Source organism: Macroventuria anomochaeta (assembly GCF_010093625.1).
Source record: "Macroventuria anomochaeta strain CBS 525.71 unplaced genomic scaffold BU25scaffold_16, whole genome shotgun sequence".
Taxonomy (NCBI): domain Eukaryota; kingdom Fungi; phylum Ascomycota; class Dothideomycetes; order Pleosporales; family Didymellaceae; genus Macroventuria; species Macroventuria anomochaeta.
This window is the reverse complement of record NW_022985377.1, coordinates 141,424-161,277: the sequence shown is the minus strand read 5'-3', so window position 1 is coordinate 161,277 and position 19,854 is coordinate 141,424. Positions and strand designations below refer to the sequence as shown.

Sequence of the window (19,854 nt, the reverse complement as noted above, 5' to 3'; positions counted from 1 at the left end):
GCATGGAGACATTGGACGGTAGGCTGCGCATACCTGCAAATAAAACAAAAACTGACGAGTGTCAATAGTGCTTGATCTACCCCAGCTTTACACCCGACCTTCCGCCGAGACACTCCTTGATACGCTCGGACTTCTCACGCTCGCGCCGCAGTCATGGGACTTTGATGAAGAGACAAATACTAAGGATGGGAGAAGTGAGCAGGAGTCTCGAAAGACCAAGCGGAGAACAGTACAAGTCAATCCAGAAGGCGTTACACGATATCTCACAAGCATTGTGAGCAACCCTCTGAAATGGATACAAGATGAGGAAGTCAAGGAAGAAATCTGGAATCAGGCCAGCCTTCGAATGAGCGAGCGTTCGGGTCGCACGGCCATGGGCTCGTTGTCCCGCGAGTTCCGAATACCCTTGACCTCGAGCTGGTTCACCTTGACCATTCACGAACCTGCCCTAACCGGCGACGACCTGGGCTTGAAGACATGGGCCGCCTCCTACATGCTCTCCAAACGTCTACACAAATTTGATATAGTCGATTCAGACTCAGGGTCAAGGCCACCCATTTTGGAATTGGGATCAGGCACTGGACTGGTAGGACTGGCCATGGCTGCTCTGGGCGCAGCTGTCATTCTCACGGACCTGCCTAATATACAAGACAATCTTGCGCGCAATGCAAAAGATAACTCTACGCTCATCGAGCAGAACGGCGGGTCGGCACGTACTGGGACATTAGACTGGATGCAGCCTGCCTCGTGTGAATTGTTCGCGGATGGCGTAGTCACCGAGACACTTGATGCTGCCACATCAAAGTTCCCTATCATACTCGCAGCCGACACGCTATACTCCCCAGAACTTCCACGCATGTTAGTCGACACTATCGCGGCATGGCTGTCTGAGGATGCCAACGCCCAAGTCATTACCGAGTTTCCGTACAGAGAATTCAATCGGCAAGAAATGAAAGAGTTTCGGGAACGGATGGAAAGCATTGGACTCTACATCCTGGAAGAAGGGGAAGAGAACGGTTTCGACGACTGGGGTGCATCAGGAGCAGCTGGTAGAGAAGAAGACAGAGCGCTCGTGACTTGCTGGTGGTCACACTGGGGCAGAAGGATTCAGTGATCCACTCCGTCACCGCCTGCGGTGAACCTCCGAAGGCCTGCGACGACATTCCTGGATGAACATCACGATACCATGTACGAGCTCGTATTTGCCGGCTGCTGAAGCTTAGCACCAGCTCTGGCGCCGCTCAACGATTTCATTGGCCTATTTTCCGTTAGGCTTGGGAGCATCGTGAAGCCGCGGCGTATCAAACCAGTGGCGCTCTCGGTGAATCGCCGAGGAACCAAAAACGGACTCCGACATTCAGACGCCGGATAAATTATGTGGGTGATCACATGCATCTAGAATCACAATTGCACTAGCGGAACTCTCGGCGGGACAGCTGAACGCGAGATACAGCTGCGGCTCCACTCCTCTTTTCGTCATAAATCCACAACTTTTTGGTCGCGCGTGAGCATCTTGACAGATTACTTCTCTATACATCCTTTCTCTTCTTCAAAACCTCTTCGGTATCTCATATCTTTTATTGGAACACAAAAGCGCGGTCAGACGTATTCAGAGTCGCAGTCATGTCCCAGACAACCACCCAAAAGGTAGAGCTCCAATGCCCCACCACCCCACGCGCCAGATGAACCCACCCCAAACAACAACCCCGAACGTGTCAACAGCAGTCGCGCAGGCCTAACAAACCTTCAGAATCCTTCGTTCGTCCTCAAGCAAAAAGATGAAGTCGTGTACGAAGACCGCCCAATCCCCGAACTTCCCTCACCATACGATGTCCTCGTGAAGCCTAAGTGGACAGGTATCTGCGGTTCAGATGTCCACTACTGGGTCGAAGGCCGCATCGGCCACTTCGTCGTCGAGAAGCCCATGGTCCTCGGCCACGAGTCCGCAGGTATTATTGAGAAGGTAGGTGACAAGGTCAAGACACTGAAGGTTGGCGACCGCGTCGCTATGGAACCTGGTGTTCCCTGCCGCCGCTGCGTTCGCTGCAAGGAGGGCAAATACAACCTATGCCCCGACATGGCTTTCGCCGCCACACCGCCCTATGATGGTACCCTGGCGAGGTACTACACCCTGCCTGAGGACTACTGCTACAAGCTCCCCGAAAACATGAGCCTGGAGGAGGGCGCTCTCATCGAACCCACAGCTGTCGCAGTCCACATCACAAGGCAAGCGGCCATCAAGCCTGGAGACTCGGTCGTTGTGTTCGGCGCTGGACCGGTTGGCTTGCTGTGCTGTGCTGTTGCGAAGGCGTACGGTGCGAAGAAGATCGTCACAGTCGACATCAACGACGAGAGATTAAACTTCGCGCTCAAGTATGCGGCGAATGCTAGTTTCAAGAGCGCACGCGTTAGCGCAGAAGAGAACGCGAAGAACCTGATCAAGGAGTGCGAGTTGGGACCTGGTGCAGATGTCATCATCGACGCCTCGGGTGCTGAGCCTTGCATTCAGACTGCAATCCACGCCCTCAGGATGGGCGGCACATACGTACAGGTATAACTCCACCCTTCTCTTCCCCTCTCAACATTACAGAGCTAACATCTACGACAGGGTGGCATGGGCAAACCCGACATCAACTTCCCCATCATGGCCATGTGCACCAAAGAGCTCAACGTCAAGGGCTCATTCCGCTACGGCTCGGGCGACTACCAAACCGCCGTCGACCTGGTTGCGAGCGAGCGCATCAGTATCAAGGAGCTCATCACAGGGAAGGTCAGCTTTGATGAGGCCGAGAAGGCGTTCGCGGACGTTAAGCAGGGTAAGGGGATCAAGATTCTGATTGAGGGGCCCAAGGAGTAGATACTACAAGGCCGGGTAGTGGAAATTGACTGATACAAAGAAATTTACTGAGACTTGGTGACTGGCGACGGTGAATGCTGTGCGAAATAGAGTAACTACAAAAGTGCCCAGGAGTTCCCCGGACGTCATTATGCATGTCAAGTGTCGTGGATGTGTATGTGGATGTGGATGTGGAGCCTGACAAGCATGCTGAAGCACAAGAAGTCGCAGGCTTCAACGTCATGCTATGGTGAGGCATCCACAAGGCTTGGAAGGTCTTGTTCCTTACGTAGTCCTGTTCACGTACGATCACTTGCATGATGAAAGTGGTTCGAGATGAAAGTGGTTCGAGATGAAAGTGGTTCGAGATGAAAGTGGTTCGAGATGAAAGTGGTTCGAGATGAAAGTGGTTCGAGTTGACGGTGATTCGTGACATTAGTATTGGGTATTGTGATTTGCTTGCGCGGTTCTAACTAGTAAATGCAATGCTGATGCAGATGTTGGTTGCGCTTCGTGATGAGTGTACGCAGTCATCATGGACCAGCCGTACGTGAAGTCGTTACGCTAAGGATAATAGAGAAGTAATGTGCTCGCCGCACTGGCTTATGCTGCCAGTTTCCGCACCATTGAGCTTCGCTTGGGTAGTGTCCACGGCTCAGGGCAAACAACCTATCAACGGTCAGCCTTCATTCACTTTCGACCCAAAGCATTATTGACGTGTACATACCTCGCCCTCACTATACGCCCAAAAATACGCCCCCATTCCAATGATATAGTACAACCCGCTATTCGTGCCCTGATAAATAAGCAACGCACACAGCGCACTCAGCGGGTACACAATAAGTCGTGCCTCAATGCTTCGGTGCAGCCCTGTGCCGGCGAGTAGTGGTAAAGGCCATTCCCAGCAAAGCCCCAGGAGGCCGAGAAGGATGTTTAGGATTTGCAGGATCGGGAAGGGCTTTACGGCGGAATCGAGGTTCTTGGTGAGAAAGTCCCAGAATATTTTTGGCCAGAAGAAGGATTCCAAGGCTGCGGCTATTTGGTCTGTGGTGTGTTAGTACAGGTGCAAGTGCAAGTACAAGTACAAAATGTAGAGTACATAAGAGATTGGGGGGGGAGGGGGCTGCGAGGTTTGTTGTGAGAGATGAGATGGACTTACATGCAGCGGCTGTCAGAACGACCAGACGCGCCCAGTGGTTCTTGATTAACTTGCCCATGGTGTAGAAGGCAAGACGATTAAGCGAAAGTAAATGGTCGTAAACCGAACCCGCGGCGTCGATGAAAGCGAAAGAAACCCAGAAATCCCAATCCTATTGTCCAAGAACCACCAGTAGTCTTTACAACCTTCCCACTTCACGAGGCAACGGCTTTTGATATAACGACACTCTCAGGCTTGGGCGCACGCTCGGCGGTTACGCGATGGGGATTGGTGCCACGGCAAAACCAGGCACAAGGCTTGCAGAATGGATGGCTGAGGCGGATGGATGTCTCAGGCTTGTTAGGTGTTCAGGCAGCGCGGGTGAGGTATGGTTCTTCGATACAGGCAGTGTGTCAGTACGAGCTAAAAGACAGCGGGAAGCTGCCGCAATTGTAGATGCGGTTTATGCGCTGTGAGGGCCTGTGCTGGCCATGTACACTTCGTGTAGCCGCTGAGGGCTGGGCGAGCGACGCTACGCTCCGCTTTTGCTGGGCCCCGCGACGCGTGCAGGTGTGTGAGCCGCTGTGATTGGGTGCATGCTGTGCGAGATGCACAGATGTGCAGGCTTCCCGGATGGCGCCGTTGATGGGGTGTGGCCTATGAGCACGGGTTTGGGCCTGCTTAGCTGGAGTGGCGTCGCGTAGACAATGCCTTGGACTCGATGCATTTCACTTGCATGTGGGTTGCGAAGCAAGGGACATGCGATTGCTCGAGTCGTCACTGCGCAATCTCGTGAACGATTTCTCGTACCGCTCTTTTCCAATTCGGCACTTGAAGCTTGAGTTCGATGTGGTGTGTTGCATGGATGCCTCACGGATGTCTTAGTCTCCGATCTCTCTTTGCGCCTCAGGACTCAGGTCTGCTACCGGCTCCGTAGCACGCGGGCTGCATGGAAGATCATGGGAAGCCTCAGGAATCGAATGTGCTTTTCAAACAACATCATACGACAAAGTTTACCTCAGATGTCGAAATGATGTCAATGCCGTTCTGCTAAAAGCTTGACAGCTGTCGAGACAAACAACGTCGTACGATAAGTGTTTAGTGTCAGTTCGGCTGGTGTAGATGTGGGGATCGATGAAGGTACGGATGGTCAGGGAAGGTTTGATGGTCACAGATGGCTGGAAGCTCCTGTGTGCCCAGCAAAAAGCATCTCGTTCTTCCAAATCGAGCATATACCGATGTACCTTGATCAGCAACGTTGTCGAGACCCAGCTCTCTTTGTTCGACTCAAGTCTGGCCCTCCACTATCACTCAGCATGGCCATTCTTGCCGTGCTTATCTGGAGACCAAGAATTGTTTCTCGGCTTCAATTGTGACTGCAGCCTCATCACAGCCCTAAGGCAGGCTACCCGTACAAATCCTAACAGCAGGCCATCCACGAGGCCGGCAATTCATCATGCTAAGACTTGCGAAAGCCATCAGCAAAGTTATCCAGAAATAGTGTCTCATCATTCGTATGCCTGCAGCCAGAACAGCTTAAATCGTGTGGAGAAGGTGTGAGCCAATCTGATTGGGGCTCTACGCGCTGGGAAGTGGCGCCGAGGCCGACTCGCTGGCCGTGTGCTACCAACCACATCACCGAGTGGCTTCAAGTGCATTGAACTCTGTGCTCGTCTTCACGCCTCGGCGCGTCCAGTAAAGCAGGTCATGACATTCTCGCACCAGCAATTCTTTTGTGCCCATGCGCATTCGGTGCAGCGCTTCTTTGCAGGGGGTTATGGCTAGAGGACGGCCCGCTTCTTGCTGCACACAACCCTTCACCAACTCTTCGCAAGACTGTTGATCACACAAATTCGGACTTCTACCTGCAACCACAAATCTGGAAGACACCACGCCGCATTACCCAGGCAGCATTTCCGTGTACCCCGGCGCCCAACCTCGCTTCTCCACATTGTGCCGCCTCAAACTTAGATCGTCTCAGCGCAACGCCTGCATCATCAGGAAACCAACGCAGGACACGATCACAGCAGCAATTCCCCAGAGAATCGAGTGACAGCTGTCAAACTAGCACTGTAACAGCTCAGGCACAAAACCCAACTCACATTTGGAATCTCAGATCGAATTGCCTCCATCAGGCACATTTGTATCCGGAAGAAGTCTCCCGCCACACATCACGAAATCCAACGCATAGTAGATCTACTTCTACGAGACACCTGCTGCCTCGCCGATACAAGGCGCATAGCCTAAACCTTTTTAGCACTCTTAAGGCTCCAAGAACCCGCTTAAGCTACAAGGAAGAATGGTTCTGTGCCTGGCGCTTCAGGTTTGAGACACATCTCTTACAGTTGGCGTTCAACGCATAGCGGCAACCCCTCCACCACCCACGCCAATTCATAACCGCCCATAAGGCCCCGTGAGGCTTGAAGGTCCCATTATCTTGGAGACGACCTTACCATTCTTGCTTTAGGCGAACTGTCATCTGCCTTAACTCGTCTGCTATACATATTACAACTGGGGCTAGCAGTTTGAGCCCGTCAGTTTCAGCGCAGCGTGTCGCTCCACCAGGATCTAACGGCTTCTCTCAGATCCTGATCTACGTTCACAGCACAGGCCAAGGTCGGGGCTGCGTTTACATATTCTAGGTGCCCTGCAGCCTTGGAGTTTATCCACCTTTGTTCCTTCGATTCCTCCACAAGCGCCCGGATCTGGACGCAGACATTCTTTTCTTCACTTCGTATCTGGCTGGCCGGGTTGAACTTTGACTGGATTACGTCCCTTCAGTTGAGGTTCTGTTCGCTTACGTTCTTTAATTGCTGTCTAATACCCAAGCGTTACGGTTACGACTTCTTTGGGGAATATTGGTAGAGGAAGCTACGATCATCAACACACATTAGCATAGCCATCAACATGGGAGCCGCACCGGGTGGAAGCTCATTTTTGCGCCTCTTCATGCCGAAGAAATTTGCTTTTCACTTCTTCTTTTGGGGGTTCCACTGGGCATTATTTGCGATAGGATGGTAAGCCTGCAGTTTCTACGAGCAATGCCCGGAAGACTAACGCATATTAAGGTGGAAACAAGCTGGGGACGCTCGTTTAGCACCGCTGAACGGTCTTCAGTATTCGGTATGGATCTCTCGAGGTGCTGGTCTGGTTCTGAGTGTCGACACAATGGTCATCGTCATGCCTATGTGCCGGAACATTCTTCGTTGGCTTCGACCCAAGGCTAGATGGCTACCGCTCGATGAGTCGCAATGGTTCCATCGACAAGTCGCTTACGCTATGCTGTTTTTCACTGTCCTGCACACAGCAGCGCATTACGTCAAGTAGGTTTATCAGCAATCTTCGCTAGTCAAGGACTAACAGACGCGCAGCTTCTTCAACGTCGAACGAGTACAAGTGCGACCTCAGATCGCGCTCCAGATCCACTACACCGAGGCAGGTGGAATAACTGGACACTTCATGCTCCTCTGCATGCTTTTGATTTACACCACCGCCCACCACAGAATTCGACAGCAGTCGTTTGAGACTTTCTGGTACACCCACCACCTTTTCATCCCATTCTTACTCGGCATGTACACACACGCAACAAGTTGTTTCGTCCGAGACACAGTCCCTGCCTACTCTCCATTCGACAAGGACAACTTCTGGACTCACTGTATCGGTTACGAGGGCTGGCGATGGGAGCTCGTCGGAGGCGGGCTGTATCTTTTTGACCGTCTATACCGCGAGATCCGCTGCAGACGGCAGACTGAGATCGTCAAAGTCGTTCGCCACCCCTACGATGCTGTTGAGATTCAGTTCACCAAGCCTAGTATGAAGTACAAGCCTGGTCAATGGCTGTTCCTCAATTGCCCCGAAGTCAGCTACCACCAGTGGCACCCCTTCACCATCACTTCTTGCCCTCACGACCCCTACGTCTCCGTCCATGTCCGCCAGGTGGGCGACTTCACCCGCGCTCTCGCCGATGCCCTAGGCGCCGGACAGTCCCAGAGCAAGCTTTACGACGAGCTCGACCCCATGGGTATGTACGAAATTGCGCTACAGCACGGCCAAAAGATGCCCGCCCTACGCATCGACGGTCCCTACGGCGCCCCCGCCGAAGACGTCTTCGAGAACGAAGTCGCCGTCCTGATCGGCACAGGTATCGGCGTGACACCGTGGGCTTCGATCCTCAAATCCATCTACCACCTGCGGCTGTCTCCAAACCCGCCCAAGCGCCTGCGCCGTGTGGAGTTCATCTGGGTCTGCAAAGACACTTCGTCGTTCGAATGGTTTCAGAATCTTCTTTCGTCTCTTGAAGCGCAGTCCCTGGGCGCAAGTGACGGCGATCAGTTCCTGCGCATCCACACCTATCTGACGCAGAAAATGGACGCGAACACCGCGCAGAATATCGTACTTAACTCTGTCGGTACCGACAAAGATCCGCTCACTGAGCTCAAGAGCAGGACGAACTTCGGCCGTCCGGATTTTCCTCGCTTGCTGTGTGGTATGCGCGATGGGTTGTTGGATCGCACGTATATGAATGGGTTGGAGAGTACGCTGAGGACGGATGTGGGTGTGTACTTTTGTGGGCCGAATGTGGCGGCGAGGGATATTAAGAAGGCGTGTAAGGAGGCGACGTGTCAGGAGGTTAATTTCAAGTTCTGGAAGGAACACTTCTAGGTAACTGGAAGTGGATAAGGCGTTTGGTGCATGATATCCGCATACTGCCCTACTGAGTTTCACAGATCACTCAGTGCGTACATGCTCACGAATGATGCATTTCTTTGTCAGACTCTCGAAGTTCCTTGATCAAACACACGCACCGACGTTAGTTTTCCGCTTGTAGAGCACTGTCATAGCCATAGCGTAACGTCTCCATAGGAAGCCACAGTGCTGATCCTACCATTCCTTTTGTATTTTTCAGTTATGTTCTTGCTCATGACAGTCAGGCAAATAATTGCCAAAGCCATGTTTGTATTGCAGTAGTGACGAGAGACCCGCAATGGAAACGAAGCTCAAAAGTGCTTGCGTAGGATAAGGGGACTGAGACCTAGAATAAGGTTCAGAGGCGACGCCTCTTCATCCCTTCGTGCAAAGCTCTGTTCTCTGCAGCCAGAGCTTTGACGGTTTCAGCTTGAGTTTTCGCGGCCTCAGCGACTTCAGCCTTCATAACTTCAAATATCGCTCTCAGACCTTGTCCCATATTATGTTCGGTGCCGGTTTTGGCAATGTTGAAAAGGTACTTGGAGATGAAGAAGATTTTCTCGTCGTAAGTTGTAGCCGAGTCTCCTTCGTCGTCCTCGATCTCTAGATCTCTCTTTCTGCGTACTTCTTCCATGTTCTAGGTGTCGGAAACCTCTTCGTTTATCTCGCTCCTCTCTGCGACGGTTCTCCTCGGTTCGAGTGTCGACCACACCACCTTGCCGTTATCCTTCTTGATGATCCTGAGCGCTATGACAAGTTTCTTGACATCGACCCAGTAGCGCCTCTCCTCGAACTCGTCCACATGTCCGCGAGGAAGGAAGATGAACTTGATGCGTGATCGAAGCCTGGCTCTTTCCACATCCACCTTGTTGACAAGGTATTCGAAGACTCCACTGCTGTGAAACTGGAGCGTGGTCGGCTTTTCTCTTGGCGTTTTTGTGGACTTTGAGATGAATTCACGGCCGGAGCTTGCCTAGAAGGTGCCTTGGTAGAGCACACCAAGGTAGATTCGCGGGATGCTATCGTGTATTTCGACTGCGATGTGCTCCCAGTTTTTCGTTCAGGAATAGCTCGAGTACGTCTCCGCATCAAGGGCGCATCACATCAAGTAGCTCGTCTGTCGTATAGAATACGGACATCGTAGAGTAAGGGCGCATAGTCGAGACTGCAACGTGCTCAGTTTGGGCGCAGAGAAGTCGTCGTAAGTTTCTTACTGCACAGTGTCCTGTCGTGACAAGACACAAGGTGTGAGATGTGTGCTGGGCGTTGGATCAAACGTTTTGCAAAATTTCGATCTTGTAATAGTGAGGTAGGTGGAAGGTGCGTGGACCGCGAGGAAGTCGCAGGCGAGCCACACAGTCGAGGAGAAGGCGGCGACTCAACACCGTCTTGGTTCTTTCCTTTCAGTACAGATGAGAGAGAGTAGTCTGTGGAAGATCACTGAAGTCGAGGGAAGGGGTGAACCTGTGGAGAAAGAATGCATGAGTTCAGTCACCTCAGCTTTGCACTCTTCGATAGAATGATATAATATTGTGGTTGATGCACTGTGATGGCTACGGAAGTCTAGGCATGCTACCACTATCTTGGGGGAAACAGCTTGGTAGGGGTGAGACGCATGATTTCTACCATTCCAGTGCTTCTTTCGATGCACGTAATGCAACATCGCTAAGCCCCACTGTGAAACAGGCTTCGAATGCCATCTCATATGTGGCTGCCAGATCTTGGGCTCTTTCTGTTGTGTCACCAAATGAGGATGATGTTGGCGGAGAGCTGAGCTATAGATGGTACAAGCATAGTGAATGGGGACACCTCGTAGGAAAGTCGTACCTAAACACTGCTCAATGCTTGGCAGACGATGGTGTCATCTCGAGAGAGCTGAACGGGCGTAGACATGACTCTAAGTGAGGGTGAGATATTAAATAATCGATCCGACAGTAAGAGAGGTTTGAGTTGCACTGACGGGGACACAACCATGGACGGACAAAAGTCAAAGCGAAGGCGTCGATGCCACGTCACTCAATGGCATTTCCCTCACCAAAGTCTGACAGAGGGTAGAAGCAAAAGGAAGGCACATAGCCAAAAGTTTCATAAACGAACCCAGAAGGTGCACAGTGCAACTTGTCAAAGCTGCATAAGTTTCAAACACGCGAGATAGCCGTTCATATCAATAGCCGACGATGGCAAAGAAAACTACAACAATGATCAGTAAGTGATTTTCGTCTATCGGGTCTGCTTACCCTTATACCATCTTCTCCTGTGTATCCTCACACTCATCCCTGTGCTCATTGCTCCGATCCCCTCCTGACACCCGTTTCAGTTGCCCCAGTCGTGAATATCAAATCTATCCCGGTGTGCTCCTCGTCCTCGCCGTACCCAGCCTGGGGTTTGGGACCTTGTTGTGCGCGAAGTCTCACGGTTACTCTCCTAACTGTAACTTCGATCGTCCGTAGCATGACTCGAAGCTTCAGAGTTGGCTCTAGCTCCGATGGTCATGGCACCGTTGGTGGTGAACCCGTTGGCTGTGACTCCGTTCGTGGTGACTACATTGGCTGTATCTCCGTTGGTGATGGTCCTGTTGGAAGCAACCCTGCTGGCAGGGACCAAAACAACTCGCTTGGTTCTCAGCAATGGCTCTATTGTTACTTGTAACTGTTGCATCCCTTGCGCCTCTCCGCCTCTCGGTTGTGGCACTGGTCCGCGCATAGCGAGCCTCGCCCTTATCGTGGCCACGTGTAGAGCTTGAGTAAGGGTAGCAAGGTGAACTGAGCTTGGCACGTCATCAGCCTGGTTATAGTAGTAATAGCGCCTCATATCACGGATGATGAATATGAACTGGATGAGGCTGCTGATGACCGGATCGTCGAGTCTTGGATTAACGAATGGATTTCCGTGACACTCGCGGAACTCTGCGAAAACACCACTGCCTGTGAAACCATCGGCGTTGACGATGTGCCGTTGACTCTCACCCCGACCAGTATAAGGAACAAGTTCAGGCGGGTCGCTGTGATAGGCGCCTTTGTCTATGACCAGTAGAGCTTCTGGACCCATCTCGTATATCCCTTTGTCGGCGTTCCTGGACCAGACACGGCCAATTTCGAGGGTCCGAAAGTCAGAGCCGTCGCTGCCGTCCGCCCGTAAAAAATGGAAGGACGACGCGTTGGGGAAATAGGCCAGCGCTTCCGGACAGAGGTGCTGCAGTTCGTGAAGGAGGCGATTTTTGTCGTACCTTGTTCGTGTAGGTCTTAGAGGCCTTCGGGACCGTTCCCAGTCATCGTGTTCCGACGCCCGGCGCTTCATTTTCAGGACTGCGGCGTTGGCTTGCAAAGTCGTTTTGCAGACTTGTCGCTGTGTAAAGATGAGTTGACTGATGTATTGATAAGGTAGTGTTGGCCGTATTATTATGATGATGACAACGAAGAAAGTAGTTGTCACTTCTGAAGTTGGGAACGCAGGTAGGCAGAGGCGCTGTTGGGCAGTCGGACTTACCACGTTTCTTATATTGACTTCATGGACGATTGGACCCCTCAGCATTGGCAGGCACACCAGATTTCACGTGCGGGGCAGCAGGTGCAATTGGCAGAAATTGCCTAGGTCTCGTTACCCAGGTTGAGAGAGACCCTGGATTTGTTAGACTATAGTAAGCCGGCGAATACCCAGACTTTCCACACGCACAATCTGGTTCTTTGAACCTATATCCTGGTAGAGGGTCGGGGTTTCCACAGTCAAGGGGGTCGCCATTGTCACCGATACAGGTTTCTCGTCCCTGCTTTCTGAGTTGACAAGGCAAGCACTAAGCATACCCGCCGCTTCCCATTCCCAGCAAGACTACGAAGGTCGCTTTCCCCTGCCCCGTACCCTTGACATGACCCAAATACGCAGCGAGCTCTTCGTCGTCGCTGACTTCGACCACAACTTCACGCTCACCCTGGTCTTGTCTGTACACAACCAGGCCTTCCACTTTCAGCACCACGGCCCCTGGGTGCTCACGCATGACCAGATTGCTAATCTCATTGACTGAGTGCGTATGCAGTATAGACAACCAAACGGTCTTGGAGGGAAAAGGTGTAGTAGATAAGTGGTGCAGACGGAAATAGATAGGCATGGGCTGAGAGTGCTGAGATGTGGCTGCCGGGTAGTAATTCTGGCTGTAGTGATGGTGCGGTGCATGGTGAGAAGTTGAGATTTGTGGCTGTATGTTCTGGGTATGTTCGTGGTGTGATTGATAGTGATGCTCAGGCTGACGGTATGCCAGACCAGGAAGTATGGCTGCATCGCTCGCAGCTAGTAACAACGAAGGGTCGATCTGCAAATCACTCGAAGGAGACAATGCTGGAAGACTTGCATGGCTTGTTTGCGTCGAAGTACTGTACTCTAACCCAGCGCTTTGTCGGCGGCGTTCCGACTGAGGTGCGACGACAGGCGGAGCTGGTCCAGGTCCAGGACCTTGATGGATTTGCTTCTTCTTCAATGGGTCTTTAGCCAACTTCTCTTGTTGCTGCCGCTTCATGACATCTCTAGCCAGTACTTCAACAGCCCGCAGCTTTCGCGCATATCCAGGATCGGCCTCGCCTTGTGCAAGAGCTCTCGTTAGGTGCTCAGATTCATTGACCCAAGCTGTCTTGAGCTGTGCCCACTGCTCTTCTCCAGCCTCATGCTTGCTTGTGAAATGGGCGGCCTTCAGCCTCGCAACGTAGGCGGCTCTGACATGACGTGTTTGTTCCGGGTTGAGGCCAAGGGCATTCTTCGCATCGGCGAGGGTCATTCTGGTTTCCATCGTGCGCAGTCGCTTTGTGACGTCCATGCATATAACGTCGATCGACAGCGCTCTCTGCCCTTTTGGTCGAAATAGCGCGTCATTGTTCTGCAGCACCTCAGGCTCTTGCTGGAATACAGAGACGAGATGCGCATCCTCCTGTATAAGCCGCTGCACTAACTCTGCCCATTTCTCCGGGCCAGCTACTGTCTTCTTCACCACGCCTTCAGCTTCGCAGATCTCCTGGAATCGCTCACGAAGCCTGCGATACATGCTGTTATCTAATCCGAGATATGCCTTTGCTTCGTCGATCGTGGTTTCGGAGGGAAATCGTGGTGGCTCGCCAGGAGTATCTGCTGGCAGACCTGCCCAGCCTCGTGTTCGCCGTCGCCGTTTACGCGTCCGCCACTTCTCATCGCTTTCTCGCTGTAGATGCTCCTGTCGGAGCTGTCTTCGTAGTGTCTCCTCGGCGTCGAGTAGGGAAGGTTCGAGCTCGGGCTGGGTGGGTCGCACATCTTCCGCAGGTTCGTCGCTCACTGTTATATAAGTTGCAGCTTCTTCCTCCAAGCTTTCTTCGCTCGCAGAACTCTCAGCCAGGATGGCGTTTCCGAGCTGGTTGATCAAGCCTTTGCCAGGCAAGGCCTTTGGTTTCCTCTTCTTAGGCTTCTGTTGTACGCTACCCTCTGCATTCTGCTTCCTCCTCGGTCTAGGCACGCTCTCTCTGAGCAACAGTTTGAGCCTCAATCGTAGTCTGATCAGTTCTCGGTCGTTAATTTGGTAGCCCTCATTCTGGAGGGTATCCACCATGTCCTTCTGGGTGTAATTCTGCTCCCATAGCTGCTGTAGGCGGGCGACAAGGGCAGGATTCTTATGTGCAGGATTCTGCTTGCTGGGAAAGTCCCACCGTTTGAATTGTGTCTGAAAAGCACGTTTACTGGATGACGCAGTTAGCTTTGAAGAAAGCTGGGTGGCCGTTGTACGGTGATCCATAAGTACCTTGGAGTGAAGCCTCTGTTATCCCAATATGAGATAACCTCGTCAAGACTCTTCTTTTCTTCCACATAAAGTCGATAGCATTCCGCCTCTTTATCATCCCAATCGTATACCATGACGATTTGAGTTCCCAAACATTGAGTTGACGGACAAAATTGCGCAAATGGTTTGTGACGCGTTGTTGCGTGAATTGGTGACTAGCCCGCCCTAGGCCTTGGCATCGGCATCGGTCGCACCTGCCCTCGGTCGCAGTTGCCCCGGCATTTACTCCCCACACGGTCACGCTTCTAGTCCGTACAATCGCGTCTACCGAAATCTGCTCCGCACTGAGGCAACATATATTATCATGGCGCTTCTAGATTGTAGACTCCTCCTCTGCCCTTGCTTTTTGGTTGACTGCTGCTGAGTGCTCCGACCGCCCTCTTGAGCTCTTTCTCATACCCCACTTTCCTCTCACAAGCTACCCCACAAAACACTGCTCTGTAAACACATCGCGACTTTTAGACGAAATGGCGCAGCTTCTTGCGGGCAAATCTATGGCCATCACTGGCGGTGTCACTGGCATTGGACGTGCCATTGTGCTTGGCTACCTTTCACACGGCGCCAATGTTGCTGTCAACCACCTGGGCGACCCGAAGTCCTCTGCGCAATACCAGTCCCTCGTAAAAGAGGTATCAGAAGGTGAAAACAGGCTGATTGAGGTTCCTGGCGATGTTGGAGATCCAGAGACCGGCAAGAAGCTTGTGTCTGCAGTCGTGGAGAAGTGGGGCCGACTTGATGTCTTCGTGAGCAACGCGGGTATCTGCGAGTTCAAGGAGTTCTTAGAGTACGTCTTTTCAGCAGGTGTCATTTTATACTCCTCAGATCTTGTGCTGATTACCACTTTTATAGCATCTCACCAGAGCTCTGGAGCAAGACCGTAAACACCAACCTCACGGGTGCATTCAACACCATCCAAGCTGCCGCAAAACAGCTCTCTACACAATCGCCACCAGGCGGTTCAATCATCGGTATCTCGTCCATCTCAGCGCTCGTCGGTGGCGCGCAGCAAGGCCACTACACTCCCACAAAGGCTGGTGTGCTGTCTCTCATCCAGTCGTCTGCATGCGCACTCGGCAAATACAATATCAGGTGCAATGCGCTCCTTCCAGGCACAATCAAAACACAGTTGAACGAGAAAGATCTCGAGGACGATGAGAAGAGGAAGTACATGGAGGGCAGGATACCGCTAGGCAGGACCGGTGTGCCGAATGATTTGGCTGGGCCGGCGGTGTTCTTGGGTAGCGATTTGAGCAGTTATGTTACTGGCGCTCAGCTGCTGGTTGATGGAGGGCTGTTCGTAAACCTGCAGTGAGCATGATATTTGTAGTGGACGTCATATAAAGGAGAGTAACGAATACACAAGTTGAATGTCAATGCCAGCATAAGTTCAGCAAATCCCAGAACGTCCAGTTTGCATGTATCTTAAATTTTTCATGGATACACGGCTCGACATCTGTAAGGAGCTTTCAGCCTTGAAGACTGTTCTCGTGTTGAATTTTCTTGTATCAGCAGCACGCCGTATCCTCACAATTGAACGTCATACGCCCTACTTCCTGCTCCCACCCAGACTGACTCCCTGTCCTCTTCCCCAATCTTTGCCTCCCTCAACATCAACTCCACACTCTCAACCCACAGACCCCAATTCGCCTTCTCCCCTGCTGGCCCTCCAACATTGCACACTGGCCAGTCAGATCCAAACATCACTCTATTACCAAATGCGTCGAAAACCTTAGACACGATCGAGTTTAATGATTCGACAACGTCAGAGGCAGATGATGGTGTAGCGTTCTCGAACTCATTAAAAGCACCAGATAGCTTCATAAAGATGTTCTGATCTGGTCCGAGTTTTGAGAGCGCCTCGAGCCATTCTTTTGTGGGGTCTGTTGGGGAATCGGTTGTGAGGGCGTGTTTGCAAAGGTGATCTGCACATGATGTCAGCCCTTCGGTCGTTCTTCAATATGGCCTACAAGAAATAGCAATCGACTCACTCAACACAAACCGTACGGGTTGCGTCCCATTCTTATCTGTTGACTCTCGCTCCCGCACCCTCTGGATCATCTCACCCACAGCCCCCAATGGATCCGGTCCATCACGATGAATATCAACACCGATATCAAACGCCCACCCCTTCCCTCCTCTCCCCTTCCCCAGACTGACAATATTTTCGATCCAATCCTCACTACTAACCAGCTTCTTCACTTCGCCCTCCTCTTTCCCCTGCAACAAATACCTGAACCCCACAATCCTCTCCCACAACTTCGGCCCCGCAACCTTTTCCGCAACCTGGTGGTATGCGTTGAATATAGAAACTGGGAGATGGAAGGGAGCCCACACAACAACACCCTTCATCAACTCCCCATCACCAAGCTCAAACCCATCGCCCTCCTTCCCTTCCCCTTCCACAATCCGTTTCAAGAACCTCAACTCCTCAAGTGGCGCCTTCGCCCAATCCCTGAACACTTCCTCAACCTCCTCTTTACTTGCACCTGAGCTGATATCAGATATTTTGGAGGGGAGGTAGCGATCTGTTTCCACATAGATGAAGCCCTTGAGTGCGGACCCAGCAGGAGAGGTCTGGGTGACGTCTTTGTAGTCTGAAATTCCGTGGCGTTTGGCGAGGAAGTGCGTGGGATCTGTCATCCAGCCATGGTCTTTAGAGGTTGTGGATGTTGAGGGCCAGAGGTGGATGTGTGAATCTAGGATGCGGGATGGTGGCATTGTGACAGCGACGAGCGATTATACTTAGTATGGCGAAGACTGAAAGGACTTTTATCAAAACGTCTGTTTTTTTAGCGATGCCACTTGGTGTTAGAGCTTTTCGGACGCTCAGTGTGGTGTGTGATGCGGGGAGCTGAGCTGTCCCGGATTGCGGGGTAAAAGGATCCGAGTGACTTTTGCTTGACGTATTGTCGCGATGATGTACCGACTGAATGTGTAGCTTCTTGCAAGATACCGATGCAAGATGGAACCCTCAGCTGCCGAGGTCGTCGCGTGCTGGAGATAAAGTCATCTTGTTGTCATTGATGGAGAGCTCTGGCTATGTATCGCGATTCGGAAAACTGCTCGGATATTTCATGTAGTTAAACAAAAACGCGAATACGTTTGCCTCTGGAACTGGGAGGTAAAATGAGTAGCTTATGATCATCAGCTGAAGTTGGTGCCTATCATATTGCACTATGAGAGCTGCTCGTGTTGGTCAAAGTATATTGGTACGAGTTCAACGCGGTTACGCTGTCCTAGAACGTCATCATATGCAGAACGATCCGACTCGTGTATGCGTATGATAGCACGATCACAAAGTTCATTGTCAGCTCAAGGGACAAGACTACAAGTGCTTACCTTTGCTCAGGTCTACGCTTGTAAAGTTGGCCGTGACAATTCATCATGTACACCGGACGTCCAAGGAAGCTGTATCTTCCAAGGCTTCATTGCATCTTGGTCAACCCAGCAACTCGAGACGAGCCTTCCTGAACTCAATGTCACATTCAGGATCTGCTCTCCCGCGAGGGTTTACTGCACATGTCAAAATGCAATCCTCGAACTCAATCTCCAAAGCTGACAAGCATAAAGGTGGGGAAAGTCCACTGACCCCGGACCTTGCGGTGACTTGCATGCCCATATCGCAGGGATCGAGATGGGACAATTCGTGGAGGAAAGCAGGCCGAAGCAAAAGCCGCGATAGCAGCTCAACAGAAGTAGCATCACGTGTTCGCAGCATGGGTACGTGTGCGTCATATATCCCTCGTGAGAGGAGTGGATACCGTGACTGAAACATCGGCAACATACAGTCGACGGAAGTTTCTGCAAACTGTTGTGGAGCGCTCCGACTGTCAGATCGCTTGTCAGCCACACTTCACAGCTGTCGACCGTCCGTAGCCGACGGTGTACTGGCGCGCAGAGCAGGGAAAACACATCTTGAACTGCTCATGACAGGAGAACCGTCTTTGCTAGTTTGCCATGGCAGTCCATATCGGTACAACGTAGGAGAGCACGCACCAGGAGGAGGCGCTATGACTAAGGTCCCTCTACTGCGCCATCCCGCGCTACTCGTTATAAGATCCACAGCGTTTGCCTATCGTGAGCATCACCATCGGGACGAATACGAGATCTCGTTGTCCAGATTTCGTTCTGCAGAATGCCCCAGTGCCGTGACGCAAGCTGGCAATTGTACGATTTGTCCGGCACATGAAGCCGTATAAGCAGACAATCTCAGATGGCTGCGTGGGAGGAATAATGTGAGTGTTATTCGGGCCTCTTACCAAAGTGATGGTGGGGTAACCAAGTTTGCACAGCTGTGCAAGGAAGTTGCGCCTGTGGGTGTGGAGCAAACAAGAAAAGACCCTTGACAACTGCAACCACTTCAAGGTTCAAGCATCAGCGAGCTGCATGTCATTTTAGGGCGTTGTGTGGCTTGCAATGTGGAGTACAGCTTCGAGTTGCGGCTCGCCCGGTATTTCTCGCCGAGGTTCGGTGATGTTGTCAATTCGAAGAATGTTAGCAATCGTGGTTCAGCGGGTCGTCAAGGACGTCAATGATCTTGGGACGAGGGCATGATTCGTTCTGAATGCTCGATTGATTCTGCTCATTCGTATGCAATCGCATTTCATTCGCGCAGTGGGGTGGTATTGAATTTTTAATGTGCGTCTCGCGCCATGTGGACTTGAGCGTCCCAGAAAGGTCGATTTGTGTTACCTTGATTAGGCGACCCATAACTCGGACATTGGCGGGACCTGGTGTGTGATTTTCCTCAACCCACAACCAACCTCTCCTTTCAGAAAACATCGTGTAACGTTATATCTGGCCTGATATATGGAAGACGGCATGCGTTGTCGACAGCGATCTCACGTACTCAGTTAGAGCATGCGTGGCGTGGCCTCCACCGCACCGACACACCTTCCCGAAGAGTGGAGAGCTGCCGTGTCGAGCTCGTCGCACAACGCACCGCGTTACGAAGAGCCTCAAGCACGTGCATCGTGAGACTTCACGTGCCGTCTGAAGTTGCGCGTCGTGAATTCATCTGCGACGATCAGTTGTCGTTCAACCTTTCGCCCCCCAGGGTCTTCCTGACTCGGTTCGACAAAGAGCTCGTGCTGAACGCTCAGATCTCGGGTCGCACAGTCGACCGGCACGGAACGCTACCGAAGGGTGCACCCGAGGTTAACGGTCTGTGGTTTGATAGACAACTTATCACCCAACTTTGTTGCTGTAAGGCACGCAGGGTCCACAGACCCTTTGACGTACCAGGAATCTCACGCGACACTATCTCTGGACACCGTTGTTCATCTGGGCAGCTCAGAGTTGACAGGTGTAAAGCCAGCAACTTGCGCAGCTCGAGCCCCAGGTGTTTCTTAGATCCACAGATCGCCCTCGAATTGCGCTTGGCATTCGGGGTTCGCCTGGTCGACG

General features: G+C 52.0%; 7 protein-coding genes across 7 annotated transcripts; 3 read left to right on the top strand and 4 right to left on the bottom strand.

Moving 5' to 3' along the window:
• Nucleotides 1-2: 2 nt before the first annotated feature.
• On the top strand, nt 3-2,857 carry BU25DRAFT_458437 (uncharacterized protein; the record flags this gene model as incomplete). The annotated part of the gene is made up of 4 exons (XM_033710206.1): nt 3-18; nt 69-1,072; nt 1,751-2,551; nt 2,609-2,857. 4 exons carry the CDS (start codon nt 3-5, stop codon nt 2,855-2,857), a joined length of 2,070 nt encoding a protein of 689 aa, XP_033561731.1.
• Nucleotides 2,858-3,257: 400 nt separating this feature from the next.
• On the bottom strand, nt 3,258-4,418 carry BU25DRAFT_410696 (uncharacterized protein). The gene is made up of 3 exons (XM_033706364.1): nt 3,996-4,418; nt 3,564-3,880; nt 3,258-3,505 (listed from the first exon to the last, which is right to left on the bottom strand). The coding sequence occupies exons 1-3, from the start codon at nt 4,051-4,053 to the stop codon at nt 3,440-3,442; spliced, it is 441 nt and encodes a 146-aa protein (XP_033561730.1). The 5' UTR covers nt 4,054-4,418; the 3' UTR covers nt 3,258-3,439.
• Nucleotides 4,419-6,881: 2,463 nt separating this feature from the next.
• Nucleotides 6,882-8,636, top strand: BU25DRAFT_341224 (NADPH oxidase A; the record flags this gene model as incomplete). The annotated part of the gene is made up of 3 exons (XM_033702851.1): nt 6,882-6,991; nt 7,043-7,297; nt 7,346-8,636. 3 exons carry the CDS (start codon nt 6,882-6,884, stop codon nt 8,634-8,636), a joined length of 1,656 nt encoding a protein of 551 aa, XP_033561729.1.
• A 2,448-nt stretch (nt 8,637-11,084) lies between these two features.
• On the bottom strand, nt 11,085-11,708 carry BU25DRAFT_458434 (uncharacterized protein; the record flags this gene model as incomplete). The annotated part of the gene is made up of 1 exon (XM_033710205.1): nt 11,085-11,708. One exon carries the CDS (start codon nt 11,706-11,708, stop codon nt 11,085-11,087), a length of 624 nt encoding a protein of 207 aa, XP_033561728.1.
• Nucleotides 11,709-12,450: 742 nt separating this feature from the next.
• Nucleotides 12,451-14,557, bottom strand: BU25DRAFT_491174 (uncharacterized protein; the record flags this gene model as incomplete). The annotated part of the gene is made up of 2 exons (XM_033711543.1): nt 14,410-14,557; nt 12,451-14,347 (listed from the first exon to the last, which is right to left on the bottom strand). Exons 1-2 carry the CDS (start codon nt 14,520-14,522, stop codon nt 12,451-12,453), a joined length of 2,010 nt encoding a protein of 669 aa, XP_033561727.1. The 5' UTR covers nt 14,523-14,557.
• A 157-nt stretch (nt 14,558-14,714) lies between these two features.
• BU25DRAFT_439952 (short-chain dehydrogenase/reductase-like protein SDR) lies at nt 14,715-15,760 on the top strand (the record flags this gene model as incomplete). The annotated part of the gene is made up of 2 exons (XM_033709134.1): nt 14,715-15,232; nt 15,298-15,760. The coding sequence occupies exons 1-2, from the start codon at nt 14,916-14,918 to the stop codon at nt 15,758-15,760; spliced, it is 780 nt and encodes a 259-aa protein (XP_033561726.1). The 5' UTR covers nt 14,715-14,915.
• A 212-nt stretch (nt 15,761-15,972) lies between these two features.
• Nucleotides 15,973-17,166, bottom strand: BU25DRAFT_341336 (uncharacterized protein; the record flags this gene model as incomplete). The annotated part of the gene is made up of 2 exons (XM_033702862.1): nt 15,973-16,370; nt 16,437-17,166. The coding sequence occupies 2 exons, from the start codon at nt 17,164-17,166 to the stop codon at nt 15,973-15,975; spliced, it is 1,128 nt and encodes a 375-aa protein (XP_033561725.1).
• Between the last annotated feature and the right edge of the window lie 2,688 nt (nt 17,167-19,854).